The 14,735-nt window shown below is 38.5% G+C and overlaps 1 protein-coding gene across 5 annotated transcripts in view; it reads left to right on the forward strand.

Annotated features, from left to right (window-relative positions):
* Window positions 1–14,735, forward strand: part of ARHGEF9 (Cdc42 guanine nucleotide exchange factor 9) — a 334,089-nt gene that overhangs the window by 164,005 nt on the left and 155,349 nt on the right. The window contains exon 1 of one of the 5 annotated variants that reach the window (XM_087728132.1): window positions 136–316. The exons of the other annotated variants lie outside the window; for them this stretch is intronic. Coding sequence (XP_087584258.1) covers window positions 287–316 — 30 coding nt within the window. The 5' untranslated portion in view covers window positions 136–286. Of the gene's footprint in view, window positions 1–135; window positions 317–14,735 lie in introns of those variants that run through there. 5 annotated transcript variants of the gene reach the window in all.

The raw sequence follows: 14,735 nt of genomic DNA on the forward strand, positions 1-14,735 counted from the left end.
AGAGAGCTGGCTTCACAATGTCCTACTCTTTCTGCCTGCAAGGGCTCTCTCTCTCTCTCCCTCCCTCCCTCCCTCCCTCTCTCTCCCTCTCTCTCTCTCTCTCTGGTATGCATGAGTGTTGGGGGGGAGGAGAGTGAGTCCATTGGAAGCTAAGAGAGACGCTTTCCTCTTAAGGATCTTAAAAGCCGCATTCTGGCTGTCCCTACGTTCTTCTCTCTCTGTTCAGAATGTTCTTTGATTTCTTTTTGGATCTGGCCTTCAGTACACAGCCCGACCGCTGTGTATAATGACAGCAGGAAAATTGCCCCAAATCAATGTAAGTCTTCTTCATCCAGTAACATTTATTTTAAGGGGTAGCAGCCACTGTGGATGGCTTTTGTCTGTTCTGTCTCCCCACCCAACCGCCTCCTTTGCCTTTTCATTATCTGCACAATGTAAGGGGTGCTGAATTCAAGAGGAGAAGAGAGGCTTCTGTTCTCTCCGTGCAGTGGGTGAAGACTGCATGCTTGCTTGCTTGGAGGTGCTTTTCAGGTCTGATTTGGCTTGCTTTGTGGGTGCAGCTCCCTGGGTGGGAGGCAGCTCTTGGGGGTGGTAGGGAAGGGAAAGGTGGGGGGGCTTGGTTTGCTCTTGATGCCTTTGGGTTTGAAAATTGTGGGCTGGACAGGAGAGGAATTCAATGTATTTCATTCACAAATCTTGATTGTGCAAGGGGGATGGAATAGAAGGGTGAGTTCTTTTGATGGGAGCCTATGTAAGGATCCCTTGTGTAGGATAACTCCATAATTGCTTGGGGGTTGTTGCTGGATTTTTTTTATGGGCTTGTAACAGCAATTTTCTCCCTTGTGAGAGGAAGGGGTGGAGGTCCTTCACTTTTCATTGGGGTTGGAGCGGGCAGCGAAGCATCAGGACTATCCGATTGGCGTCCTGCCTTTGGACAATGTCCACCATTGAACCCTAGTGAGATGGTGTCACGTTCTGTGGCTAGCCTCAGCCAGAGTGGATCCGTTTGGCTTTTTGTCAAAGCACTCCTTTCCAGGGAAATGCTGCCCTGTTTCTGGAGCTGTAGTGATTTATTTGCTGTTGCCTAAATATAGATGGTCTTAGAAGCATTGGAAGAGGAGTTGTTTCTTTGGTGAATCTTCCCTGGTACCTAACTTCTCCTTGGGGAAGAGGAACAGTTTTATCTCCTAGATAACTAATCACCGGCAAATATTTTTATTCTTTATGGTTCTCTCTCAAACCTTGGCTTTTAGACGTTATTTTGGCATCCCATGTTGTGGGTTCCCCCCCTTCTCCTCTGCTTTCTTTTCTTTTCTTTTGGGGAACATGAGCTTCTGCAGTAACGGACAACTTGCTTTCCTTGTATATGTTGAACAGAGACTTTCTTCTTCTAGTGATTATATTATTTTTCAGTTATATAATCCTTTGCACATTTGCTCAAAAGAAACACCATGATATCCAGTGGTTACTTCTTGATTAATGTGTGCTGAATTGTAGTCCCAAACTGCATTATTGAATTCAAAAGGTGTGAAGTGATTTACAGAGCAGTCGTGATAAGGTGGTAAAACAATCTGAATTCATATTAGGCTGGATCTATACTAAGCTGCCTCCTCTACATAACGGCTTTTCAGGAGAGTATATTGTGAGCTAGTAGTTGCATTTCCTCTATAGTTTCATTCCGAGTCGGTCTTGTCTGCTTAAAGCTTTGAAAATCCTTTACAAAGTAGAGCATTAGAAAGAAGAGCATTAGCTCAATTATTTCCAAATTGTTAAATTAAACTGAATTCCCACTTAAGTACATAGTTTTGGAAGAAGGAATCTTGCATTTCAGCAGGGTTCTTTAAAAAAAAATCATAAGAAAATGAGTGAGGCTATTGAGCAAGTATTGTGATGGAAATGAGATCACGAGCAGAGTTTTGATGTGCACCTTAATGAAGTGAGTGGGAGGAAGCGCTGGTATTTCCTTGCAGCTTTGGTCTTCTTCCATCGGGTAAACCCCATGGGGTCCATGGGTGCTTTCTGGGGGAGAAAACCATACTGAGATTTTTTTTTGCAAAGAGCAACTGGTTCTGCTTTCAACCATCATGGTGGATCTTGGAATCTTGGAAGGGAATGTCATAAATTATTATCGTGGTAATTACTAATTGCCAATTCCTGGATATATCTAGAAGAAAGAAAAACTCCCTTCTGGGCAGAGAAGAGGGAGGAGGAAGGGGACAAAGGTGTTTACATCAAATATAGCAGTAGCTGGAGTTCCTTGTTTGGGAAAAAATGACAGCGTGAACATCACTAAAGAAGAAAGGCAGGAATGCAAGTTTCTAACTGCTTCATTTCCCCATACCATAGTTTTGTTTGCGCTGCATTTGGCATTTGAATTGAATTAATTGAATCCTTTATTTGCCCATGTGTGATTAGAACCCAAGAAATTTGCATCCCTGCTTTGGAGTAAGACCTGGTTGCTATTGATATAATGAAATTGATAACTTTTTCCCTCCACCAATGAATGCAGCATCACTTAAGGGATTAATCCTATTGAAGCCTTTTCAGTTGTCTTTGGAGAAACGTTGCAGAGCTTCAGGCTGTAGCATCCAAGCAGGTTGGCCTGGAATTCCGGAAACCACTGAGGAATTAAGAGAGTCTGATTGATCCCTTTCTCATTTTTTTAATCACTTGACAGGATTTGTTTTGTTGTGCCTTGTTTTGAACTCAGGCATTTAGGAACCAGGAACGTAAAATAACTCCAGCGATTCATTACCAAATAATGTATGGGGGAGATCTTCTTTCTGCAAGGAGAACTGGTAGTTTTAAAATGATCTCAGCTGGTTTGGATTGAAATTTTGGAACAGGCCATTCGTATCCTAGAAAAATGTTTATGTGTCTCATTCGCCCTATGCTTACCTATAGCAGGCTGAGTTTCAGCGCCTTGCCCAAAATGAGAAAATGCCTTTCCCCAGATGTTTTCTGCTTTTGAGACTTAAAAGGGGTGCAGACTAGCATCGATATGCTCAGATGAAGCTCCCTTTTAGACTGTGCAGTCTTTGGAAGAAAACGCTCTGAAGGATTGTAACCTTCGTGTGGCTGAGTGAAGGAAGACTCAGGAAGAAGGGGGGAGCTGGGTTTATTCCCCCAAAGCTGAGCTCCAGATTGTGCCAGGTTGCAAAGAGAGTCATAAGCCAGGGGGAGAGTCTCTTGCACTGGGAATTATCTGCCAATGTTTGTGTGTTTCTTTGAGCAAGCCATGACAATCCAGTGAGGAAGGGGACACTGATTTACAGAGGAACTGTGCCCCCGATTCTTCCATTTGGTGAGAAATGTGGACATTCTCCTGGGTTGCACATGGGACATAATTGCCATTTAATCTTGAATTAATTGCCTACCTTCTTCCCTGTAGTGGCGAATGCAGGGTTTTTAATCCGTGACATATTTGGTTTTGGAAAGAAAATTCTTTGCTCACATAAGGCACTGTTTTAGTTTTCTTTGGGACAAGTCTGCTGGATTTCTCGTTCGTTCGTTTGTTCGTTCATTCATTCATTCATTCATTCATTCATTCATTCATTCATTCATGTGTTTATTTATTTATGGCTGCCCAGCCTGACATTTATAAAGTGGACCTCCCAAGAGGACCATCCTTAAGGTGCAAGGTCGAGCTGGACCATCTGCAGGAGAGGTGGAAAATGGACAAAGAGAAACTCTGGGTTGAGGGAGGACTTCCTCTTTTGTAATTAGAGCAACATGGCCAGACTTGGACTGCTGAAGCCAATAGCAGCAGATTCAATCTATTTTCAGAAACCTCCAGTTCTTCCATTTTTAGCACACTTCTCTCCTCCTCAGACATTGGTATCAAACTGGCTCTGATCTGAGAACCTAGAATGTTTCTAAATAAAAGAAATTATTCTGTAAATAAAATTGTCCTTGCAACGCTAAAGTCTATGCATGTTTTGACCCTCAATTTTGTTTTAGAAACTTCTCTTTGCATCCCTGGTCTTTTGCTTCCCTATTTACCGAAGGGTAGCAGATTTTGCTGAATATACAGGTAACCCTCAACTTAGAACCACAACCGGGATCAGTACCTCTGTTGCTAAACCATGTGGTCATTAAATGAGTCATCATGGGATTGTGTCTGAAGTTACACCTTTTTTGCCACCGTAGTTAAGTGAATTTGGCTTCACCCATTGACTTTGCTTGTCAGAAGTCAACAATTTCATATTGGACAAAATGGGTGGGGGTCACGGCTGGGATTGCCTGCAAAAATGCTGAGACCACATGTGCTCCAAGGTGCTGCACATGTCATAGGTGCATGCCAATTGCTAAGTGCCCAAATCACAATCGTGCAATTATAGAAACCTGTGACAGTTGTTAGGTGTGACGACTGGTCATAAGTAATTTTTCCAGCACCATTGTAACTTGGAACAGTCGCTAAGTGAATGGTCGTAAGGACAACTTGTATAACTTCCAGAACGGGAAGTTTCTTGCTCTGATGGATGAGTCACAATTGGATTGTGCAACTTGCGCAACTCCAGAGTGATTCAGCTTTCCAGGATGGTTGTCTGACTATATGTACAGATCTGCCAGTTGGAGAAGACCTGTCCTTTCCCCTTTTCACTTCCTCTGCTGGAAATCTCCCCTTCTGCCCTTATCTTCCATCTGTGGTGTAGCCCTGCCTTTGCACTAAAGGTTAACCACGATGGCTTAATGCCTGTTTTATTTTTAATAAGGTTTTCAAGCTCTTTCGTCTCCAAAATTCTGGAAAAGATTCAGGGCTTTGGGCTTGCATGAACCCCCAGGTTTTTCTCTTTGCAACTGTATTAGCAAATTTTGATGAAGGGAAAACCACGCTGTGAGGAAGGAAGGGAAGAAAAATAGCTGAGAGGGCAATGTGCAGTTTACTCAAGGTCGTCATTTTATTTGCACACATGTTCTACAAATTGCAAAGTGGCTATTGCTTCCAGCATGGACGAAACACCAATAACAGCAGCACGCAAGGCAAAGAAGATGCCAAGGGACAGGAAATGTGGGAATGTTTGAAAAAAACAAACCAGCAAACCAAAATTATTTATTCTCAGAGACTGTTTTTTCCCCCCCAAGAGTAAAAGTCCTGCTTTCCTTCTTGGGAAGGAGATCTTTACGGTTTCGATATCTTAAATGCCTCCACATGAGGGCAAGATGGTCTTTCTTGGTGATAATTTGTTTTGGTACTTTCTAGAAACATTCCCTACCAGCACCATCACATTCACTTTGCTGGGTTTTTAATCTAAATCTTTTCCAGTTTTCCAATTTTGTAGGTTTGTCTAATCAGATGGGTTTTGAAGGCCATGTTTTACCCCTGTATTGCTAACGTAATGTTGATCACAACAGCTTTAATTTTTGAGCATTGTTTCTGGCACATTCTGACCTGTGTTCAGTTGAAACATATAAATAGTCCTCAATTTATGATCACAGCTGAACCCAAAATTTCTGTTGCTAAGCAAGAAAATTGCTTAGTGAATTTTGCCCTATTTTATTATCTTTCTTGCCACAATTCATAAGTGAATCACTACAGTGGTTAACTTAGTAACACGGTTGTTAAGTGAATCTGGCATTGACTTTGCTGGTTAGAAGGTCGCAAAAGGAAATCATGTGACCCTAAGACATTGCAGCCATCATAAATACACACTAGTTGTCAAGTGCCTGAATTTGTCTATGGAGATTCTCAGTCCTCCAGGTCCTGGTTGTCCCAAAGGTGCTTTTTCTTGAGGCAACTGGACTTTTTTGTTTTTCTTTGAAGACGTTTCGCTTCTCATCTCAGAAGCTTCTTCAGCTCTGACTGGAGAGTGGGGAATGGAAGGATTGATACTCCTTGCAGACAGCTGGTCCTTTGCATCCTTTGAGAGAGTACTTGAGGCCACCTGGAGGTTTGTCTCTGTCCTCAGGGTCACCTGAGTGGTGCAAATCGGGGGGGGGGGGGGAGAGCCTTCTTGGAACTGCTGAAAGGACTGTGTGTAGACTGGAGATAGATGAGGTCGTATCTCTCCCCCTCTGTTCAATTTGGACATCGATGGCCTCTTTGACCCCACTTTCAAACCAGCCGTCCCCTCTGTCCAAATTTTTTTTTAATAATTTTTTTTAATTAGTTTTATTACAGAAAAAACACAAAAAGAAAAGCATAATCTTTCATTACATCTTGTAGAAAGCGTATCCATTGGTCACAAGTACATTTCGTGCGTTCTATCCACAATCACATATATTCCATTCAGTTTAAATTGTATATGTTAAAAATTTATATATTTTACTATCACCATACCACAATTTTCATTTAGTTAAGATTTCAAAAACACAGCCACCTGCTGGCATTTTTTCCCCTTCCCCCAGTTCCAGTCAATCTGCCATATCTTTATATCTTTATAACATATTCTAAGAAAAAGAAAAAGTCAATTGGTAGGACATCTAACATTTCCTCTCTCTAACGTATCTTTATTATTATTATAGTTAACTAGGGGTTATTTACATTTTTCTCTCCTCTTCTCTCCACAAACGCAAAAAGCAACAATCTCTAAACAACAATCTATTAATATGTGTTAACAAAATGACCATTTAAAATCTAAAACAATCTAAAGAGAAAAGGGAAAATGTTGACATTTCTAGTTAATAATCACCAAAGTATATGTTAACCTTCCCTTTTGTTTTTATAGTTGAAAGACAGAGAAAAAAAACACAATTGTTTGCCATTTCTAATCCAAATTAAAATTTCTAGTTGATAATCTCAAAGATATGCATTAACATTCCCTTTTATTATTGTAATTAGAGAAAGACAGAGAAAAGAAAAGAAAACAATTGTTTGCTATTTACGTCACATCACCTCTTATTCTAATCCAAATTATTTATAGCTTCATAGCAAGGTCTGAAACACAAATTTATAGGCTTTATCATACCACCAAAACTCAATTGCAATGTGTGGCTTGGTTATTTATCCTAATTAAGGTTATCCTTTCATTGTTAATATCATGATATATGAACATTCAATGATAACCTATAAGAGTCTACAAAATACTAAAATCCCTACTTATTAACCATCAAAAATTAGCTAATTTTTATCATCAATTGGCATTATCAGCCAGTGTCTTTCCAGTAGCAAAATAATCCTTTCTCTCTCGCCAGCAGTTGTGTCATTTCTCTTATTAGAATCTTTTCAGAGTTTAACATTTCTGTCCGCACTCTGTAGCTTAAAGGATCTCTCATGTAGTTTCATTGCTCTTTAATTGTTATTAACGTAGGCTTAGCTTTGGTTATCAAACTTGTTTCTGGATATATTTGTCTTCTTAGTTCCATCTTTTTCACTCTTTTTTTCCCTCCTGCATCTTGAAGTTGAAAGAAAGGCTCCAAGTTGTCAAAAACACTTTTCCAGCTTCCCTTCTTTTCACTTTCGCTTGTATTTAGTCCATTGATGGATTCATCTGACATCATATCTTTATTTTCTATGTTTCCATTCTCTTCTTTGAACTCTGGGTCTCCAATCCACTCCTCTTTAACTGTAGCACCCCATACACAGTCCCATTTCTTATCAAATCTCTTAAGTCCTTCTGCAATATTTTGAAGTCCAGCCAGGATATTTTGGATTATTAGATTTTCTTCCTCTGAATATTGATCCATTTTTCAAAATGCAAAGAAATATAAAGGAAAAAAAATAGGAAAAGGAATCTGCCACTCTAGCCTGTCAAAATTTTAGGAAATGTGTCTGTATTTATTTTGAATCTTAAACACCAGTTCTTTCAAAGTTTTTAAAATAGGAGGGTTTTTATTCTTGCTTGTCTTTTCCTTCTCTTGCCAAAATATTTACCAGAAGCACTAACAAAAACAGGTTTTGTGCTTTAAGTCTTATCAGGTATTATAAGCGAATTCCAAACCCTTCCATTGCAAGGTCAGTGAAACCAAGTGAAGCAGAACAAAGGATACATTGTATCCAAAACAGAAACAAAGTTCAGACTTTGGCTTCCAGGTGGCAGATTCAATAATTAGTCAATTGTTTTTTTTTTTTTTTTGCTTTCCCTGAAATATCTTTCATAGTTTTAACCAATAGAAGGAAAAAAAATTTGAAGTAAGAGAAGTAGTTTAATTTAGCCAACAAAAAAAAATTAGGATAGTAAAAAGGAAAAAATAGAAAAAAAAGATCAGTCCATAGACTACAAGCAGCGGGACAGGAAATGTTGCAATTACTTCAATCCACAAAACATCGCTACTAACTAGAGCAGGAAATTTTCTAGTAGCAGTCCAATAAGTGTCAAAATCGCCACTTTATTCTTACTTTGGAGACTAGTTGTTATTATTTTTTAAAGAAAAATAAGTTTCTTAACACGGATCTTCTGAAAGTAAAAAAAGAAAAAAACCCTCACCAGATGGAATGCTTTCGCTTCGTCTCTTCCTTCAGGAGCCGTCTCCGACTATGCCAGCTTGGGGGTTGCCTGTTTGTCCTCAGTTGGAAGCACTACCCTTGGGTCAAACAGGGACTTTGTGATGTCCCTGTGACCAGCAAGGCTTTGGCTTCCCTGTCACCGTCTCTTTGAGACGGTTTAGGTCCTATTGGACCGTTTAAAGACAAAGTTTCATCGACGGACCCGGACTGTCGGGTCTGTGCGATGTGTTGTCGCGACGTTGGCTCCTCCCTCCCCCCTCTGTCCAAAATTCTGATCACATGACCATCAGGATGCTGCAATAGTCATAAGTGTGAAAACCAATCGTCCCTTTTTTCAGTGCTGTTGTAATTTCAAATAGTCACTCAATAAATGGTTGTAAGTTGAGGACTACTTGTATTCATTTGGGCATTCTACTTTTCCATTTTGGACAAAGCAAGTGAGTGTCATGGCTGCAATGTTTTTTTTTTTTTTTTTTTGCAAAAGTGCTGGTATTCATTAGAACCGCTGTGTCAAGTTTAATGAGAATATAGAAAGCTAGAAATGTTCAGTTTAAGCCTGAAATGTACATGGCAAATGCCCAAGATACAAAGCTGATCTATTTATCCTCCCGACTTTCGGCTTCAGTTTGGCAACTAGCGGTGGTTTTTTATTGCTTGTTTTTGAAAAAAGGAAAAGAAAACCTGCCTTGAGAATGAACTCTGGTCAGTGGCTGGAATCCATGTGCACCACATCAAATTTAGAAAGATAACTTGGACAAAAGGTACCAAGATGGCATTTTAATTTCTAGACCATAGAATAGTAGAGTTGGAGGGGACCTTAGAGGTCTTCTAGTCCAACCCCCTGCTCGAGCAGGAGATCTTATACCATCTCAGACAAATAGTTGTCCAGTCTCTTTCTGAAAACCTCCTGTGATGGAGCACCCACAACTTCTGGAGGCAAGCAGTTCCATTGGTTGATTGCTCTCACCATTAGGAAATTTCTCTTTAGTTCTAGATTGCTTCTGTCTTTGGTTAGTTTCCAACCATCGTTTCTTGCCTTGCCTTTTGGTACTTTGGAAAATAGCCGGAATTGCTCATCTTTGTAGGAGCTCCTCAAATATTGGAAGACTGTTATCATGTCACCTCTAGTCCTTCTTTTTATTAGACTAGACATACTCAATTTCTTCATATGTTTTAGCCTACAAAAATATACAAATTACATGTCTAATAAGATGTCACACCCAACTTTTAATGTCTTCACCCTATGCTGGTCTAGGCATTTGATTTCTTCAATTGAAGGGTTCAACCAGGGCTTCCTCCATCAAGTCAAGCAAGGCCCTGATCTGAACCATGATTGTACAGAGGTTCGAGCATTTAATTTTTAGCAATATTTTTTCACTCATCTGGTAATGGCTGCACAGAACTGAGTATCATCCAGCTGTTATTAAGCCTTTGATGGTTATTTCCCTGTTCCATGTTCGGGTAGTTCAAGGGATAATTTTTATAAGTACAGTAGCATATTCCCATCGTCTTCGGCTGGTGGGTGTCTCAGCCACCTTCTCCCCCCATACAATTGAGGGAGGTTTATCCTGGAGGGCTTTCTTTGGGATTTCTTAGGGGTCCACATGAGGCCCTGCTAGAGTGAAAGCCTCTGCCTGCCCAGAGGTTGCAAGGGATAGAAACATGTTTTAATGAACTGAACATGTTACATTTTCTACTTCCACTTCCACCACAGGAAGAATACTTTGGTTCTCCTTACTCAACATTATTACTTCATTAACTGTGGACATTTATGGAATGTGGTTTATAAGAAGTCTCTTATGTGAAGAGGGGTGAACTGAATAACTTAGGTAAGGTGTTTATACAACTTGCTAAGCCAGACTAGGTTCAAGGAGGTACACTTATTCAGCATGCTAAGGTTAGCTGGACTGAATTTTGGCTTTCCATGTTGTGGACATCCAGGCTATTTGGTCATTGTGTGGTTTGATGAATTGTGTAGAAGATGACAGTGAGTTAATTATGCAATTAGGTATGTTAATGTCCAAGTCAGAAGATCTGGTGTAACTGGACAGATTACAGCTCAGCTTTTTGTGTTGAAGTTTGTTGAAGCCCCTTTGATGAAGAATGGATGGACACAAAGCCTGAAATTTCCTCTCTTCGGGTTTTTGAGATACCGTGAAACCTCATCTTCATGGGTCAAACTTTTTGTTATGATTTATGTTTTACTCACAAGGCAAATGAGCACTAATTTCATCCTTTATATCAGTGATGATGTCTGAGTAAAGACATTGTAAAATGGTATAATAAGGGCTGAATAATGTGCTTTTTTAATTTAATGGAATAGGAGACAGGTACTCCAAATTAAGCCATTTCAACAAATTAAGAGATGAGCTGAATTTTGAATAAATGTGTGAAGTTCACTGTTTAATACTCACCTGTCTAGTATCAATGGAAACTGCATGTCTTGCTCTTGGAGATCACCTCTGATGGGCCTAGGGTAGTGGAAGGGAAGGCTTCTTCTGGTCTGGGAGAGAGTAGTGATAGATCTTCCTTGATCTGCCTAGATCTAAAGAATATTTGTAGCTTAAGGTTGAACTGAGGGGTCTGGCAGATGTCTCATTACCAACTAGGTAACATCATCAGGATCCCCACGCTTGCTACATCAGTACCATCCACAATGCCATTCTCCTATGGTGGTTGCAAGAGGTAGAAGGAGGAAGAGGTATGTAATGTTGGTTCTCCTTGCTGAATGGCCAGTTCCAGGTATGGGGATAGAAAGTCTGAGCTCTTTGTCTTCCAAGTTTGGTCCTTCTCCTGGGAAACATCTGCTTGAAGCTACTGGAGAGATCATTCTGTGGCACCGAGTGAGGTATCTCCAGTACATGGATGCTATCCAGTTGTGTCTCCACTTTGGGGGAGGAGGAATTAGGGATTGGATGGGGAAAAGTACACACAGACTTTTTTAATTGCTTTTTTAAAAATCAGAAAAATAAACAAAGCTCATATATAGTAATAAAATAGCTGTAATGCATGTACGAACAAAAATGAGGCATTGCTTTAAAAACATAAAAAAGAAATGAACTATATCATTATATCAATTAACAGTTACAGTTCTAAATATACTTTCCTAAAGACTCAGTGGTTAAAGACGCTGAGTTTCTCAGCTGGAAAACTGACAGTCCAGGTTCAAGACCTGAGCTTCTTGCAAGGGGGCGAGCTCCCATTCTTGCTCCAGCTCGTGTTCCCCTAGCAGTTCGAAAGCAGGCAGATACAAGCAGATCAATAGGTACCATTTTGGTGGGAAGGTAACAGTCCCATGGGCCTCGGCGTACAGTCATGCTGGCCACATGAGCATAGGAATACGTCTTTGGAGAAGGCTGACTCCCTTGGCTAAGAAACGGAGAGGAGCATTGTGCCCTAAATTCAGGCACAACTGAACAGGGAAACCTTGTAAAGGGTGGTTAATTGTTGAGATGGAGGACCATGTTACTGTCCAGATATGTTGTCATGTAAGCCCTGCAAGGAAGACCAGACCAAGAAATAGACCCTGTCATAGTTGTCGGCCATTGAATCATGTCCAACCTTTGACCACTATCCATGCCCTTCTGCTTCACATGGCCTCCTTCCCAAAGCATCAACTGGACTTTCTTGTTTCTCTTTGATGATGTTTCGCTTCTCATCCAAGAAGCTTCTTTAGCCTCCTTCAGCTCCACCACGGCCTTTCTGTGTCATGCTTTATATGGTCCAGCCAACAGGTACCAGGGTGTCCCCTTCTCCTTTTTCTATTGATGACTCCCAGCATGATAGACTTTTTAATGTCAATTTGCCTGATAGGGCCAAAATGTTGATAGCCTTTGCCAATCTTGATTTTGAGTGATATTTTTGGAAATAGATTCCACGAAAGATTAAAAACTACAGGTGGTCATTGCTGGCCAACTGCTTTTAAAAAAAAAAGTTTTATTGTTTTAATTAAACAAAATCACAAAAAAAGAATCATCTTTTGTTACATCTTGTAGAAAGCCTGTTGATTGGTTACAAATACATTTCGTGCGTTTCTTCCACAATCATTAAATATACTTCATTCAAATTGAGTTTTACATTTTAAATAAAAAAAATTATGTATTTTGCTATCACTGTACCACAATTCTCATTTAATTACAATTATTTAAATGTGCTTTTATCTAAAATCATTTGTATTTAAAGACACAACCACCTACTGGAATTCATTCGCAATTTCAATAAACCTCCAATAACATTACATCTTTATAACATATTCTGAAACAAAGTCAGTTAGTAAGATATCTAAGTATCCCCCCCCCTTTCCCCCAACTCACAGTTTAAAGCTTATATCCAATTTGCTTTTACTAGTACAACACACACATATATATCATTAAACATTATCCATTAACATTTCCTTGTTATTGTTGTAGTTAACTAAAAATTATTTACTATTTATATCACCTCTGCTCTCATAAGGCCCAAAAGAAATTATACTTTATAGCAAGCTTTAAACAAGAATTTATTAATAAAATTTATAGGTCTTTTCCCGAAGTCCCAAATTACAATTTATAGCCAAGTTATTTTTACTAATTAAGGTTATCATTTTATTATTATTATTATCGTAGTTAATTATATGTTAACAAGATGAACAATTAATAAGAATGTAAAACAATCTACAAAATGCTAACATTCCTACTTATTAATCACCAAAAATATCCATTAACATTTCCTTGTTATTATTGTGGTTAACAAAAAAAATTATTTACTATTTATATCACATCTCCTCTCTTCAGACCCAAATTAATTATACCTTTATAACAAGATCTAAACAAAAATTTATTAATAAAATTTATAGGTCATTTCACCAAGTCCCAATTTACAATTTATAGCCAGGTTACTTATACTAATTAAGATTATCATTTCATTATTGTTGTCATAGTTAATTATATGTTAACGAATAAACATTCAATGATAATCTAAAACAGTCTACAAAATACTGAAATCCCTACTTATTAATCACTAAAAAATTAGCTAACTTTTTCAACTTTCATTATCAATCTGTATCTTTCCAGTAGCAAAACAGTCTTATCTCTCTTGCCAGTTGTTGTGTCAATTCTCTTTTCAGCTCCTTTATAAAGTTTTTATAAACTTCTCTCCGCACTTTATTGCTTGAAAGATCTCTCAAATAGTCTCGTTGCCCTTGAATTGTTATTAACCTTAGCTTGTCTTTGGTTGTCAAACTTATTTCTGAATAGGTTTCTCCGCTTAACTCCATTATTATTACCTTTTTTTTCCTCCTGTATCTTGAAATCTGGGATAAAGCTCCAAATTGTCAAGTTCACTTTTCCATATTCCCTTCTTTCCGCTTTCACCCATATTTGCTCCATTAATAAGTTCATTTATTGTCTTGTCTTTATCTTCTATATTTTCATTCTCTTCTTTAATTTTTGGGGCTCCAACCCCATCATCTTTTGCTGTGATAAACTATAGTCTATCCAACTTCTTCTCAAATCTCCCAAATCCTTCTAAAATATTTTGAATTCCAGCCAGGATGTTTTGAAATTTTAAGGTTTCCTCATCTGGATATTGATCAATTTTTCCAAAAAAAGTGAAGTAGAAAAAAAAAGAAAAAAAAGAGTCTGATAACCACTGCCACTCTAGCCTTCCAAGCTTCTTTTGTGTGTGTGTGTGTGTGTGTGTGTATGTGTGTGTATACACACACACACATTTATGTATGTATGTATGTATGTATGTATGTATGTATGTATGTATGTATGTATATATATATATATATATATATATATATATATATATATATATATATATATATATATATATATATAAAATCTTAAGCACAAGTTCTTTTGTACTCTTCAAAGGAGAAGAGTTCTTATCTTTTTCTTTCCTTTTCCTTCTCTTGCCAAAATATTTTCCAAGAGCACCTGCAAAAAGCAATTCGTGCCCTTGACTCTTTATCAAATTTTGTAAGCAAGTTGTAAACCCTTCAGTTACAAAGTCAGTAAGATCAAATAGGAATGAACAAAGGATACATTGTTTCAAAGAAAGAACTTTAGACTCTGGCTTCCGAATGACAGATTCCACTTTTTCATACTTTCCATACTTTTCTCAATTTTAAGGAAAACAAATTTTTTTAATTATCTTTGGTAGAATTTAATAATAAATAGAAGGGAGAATTTGTTAAAATAAAAAAGAGAATTTTAATTTAAGCCAAAAAATAAGGTGGTAAAAAAATAGAGGAAAAAAATCAATCCATTCACTTCAAGCGGAGAAACAAGAAACGTTTCTCTTTTGCTGTTGTTGCTGCCATCCGCTGCTATCCCGGGTGCGCCTCCTTGGACGGCGCTGCCTC

The sequence above is a fragment of the Thamnophis sirtalis genome, unplaced genomic scaffold (assembly GCF_051295495.1).
Source record: "Thamnophis sirtalis isolate CommonGarterSnake01/CBP01778 unplaced genomic scaffold, rThaSir2_p1.2 scaffold_13, whole genome shotgun sequence".
NCBI lineage: Eukaryota > Metazoa > Chordata > Lepidosauria > Squamata > Natricidae > Thamnophis > Thamnophis sirtalis.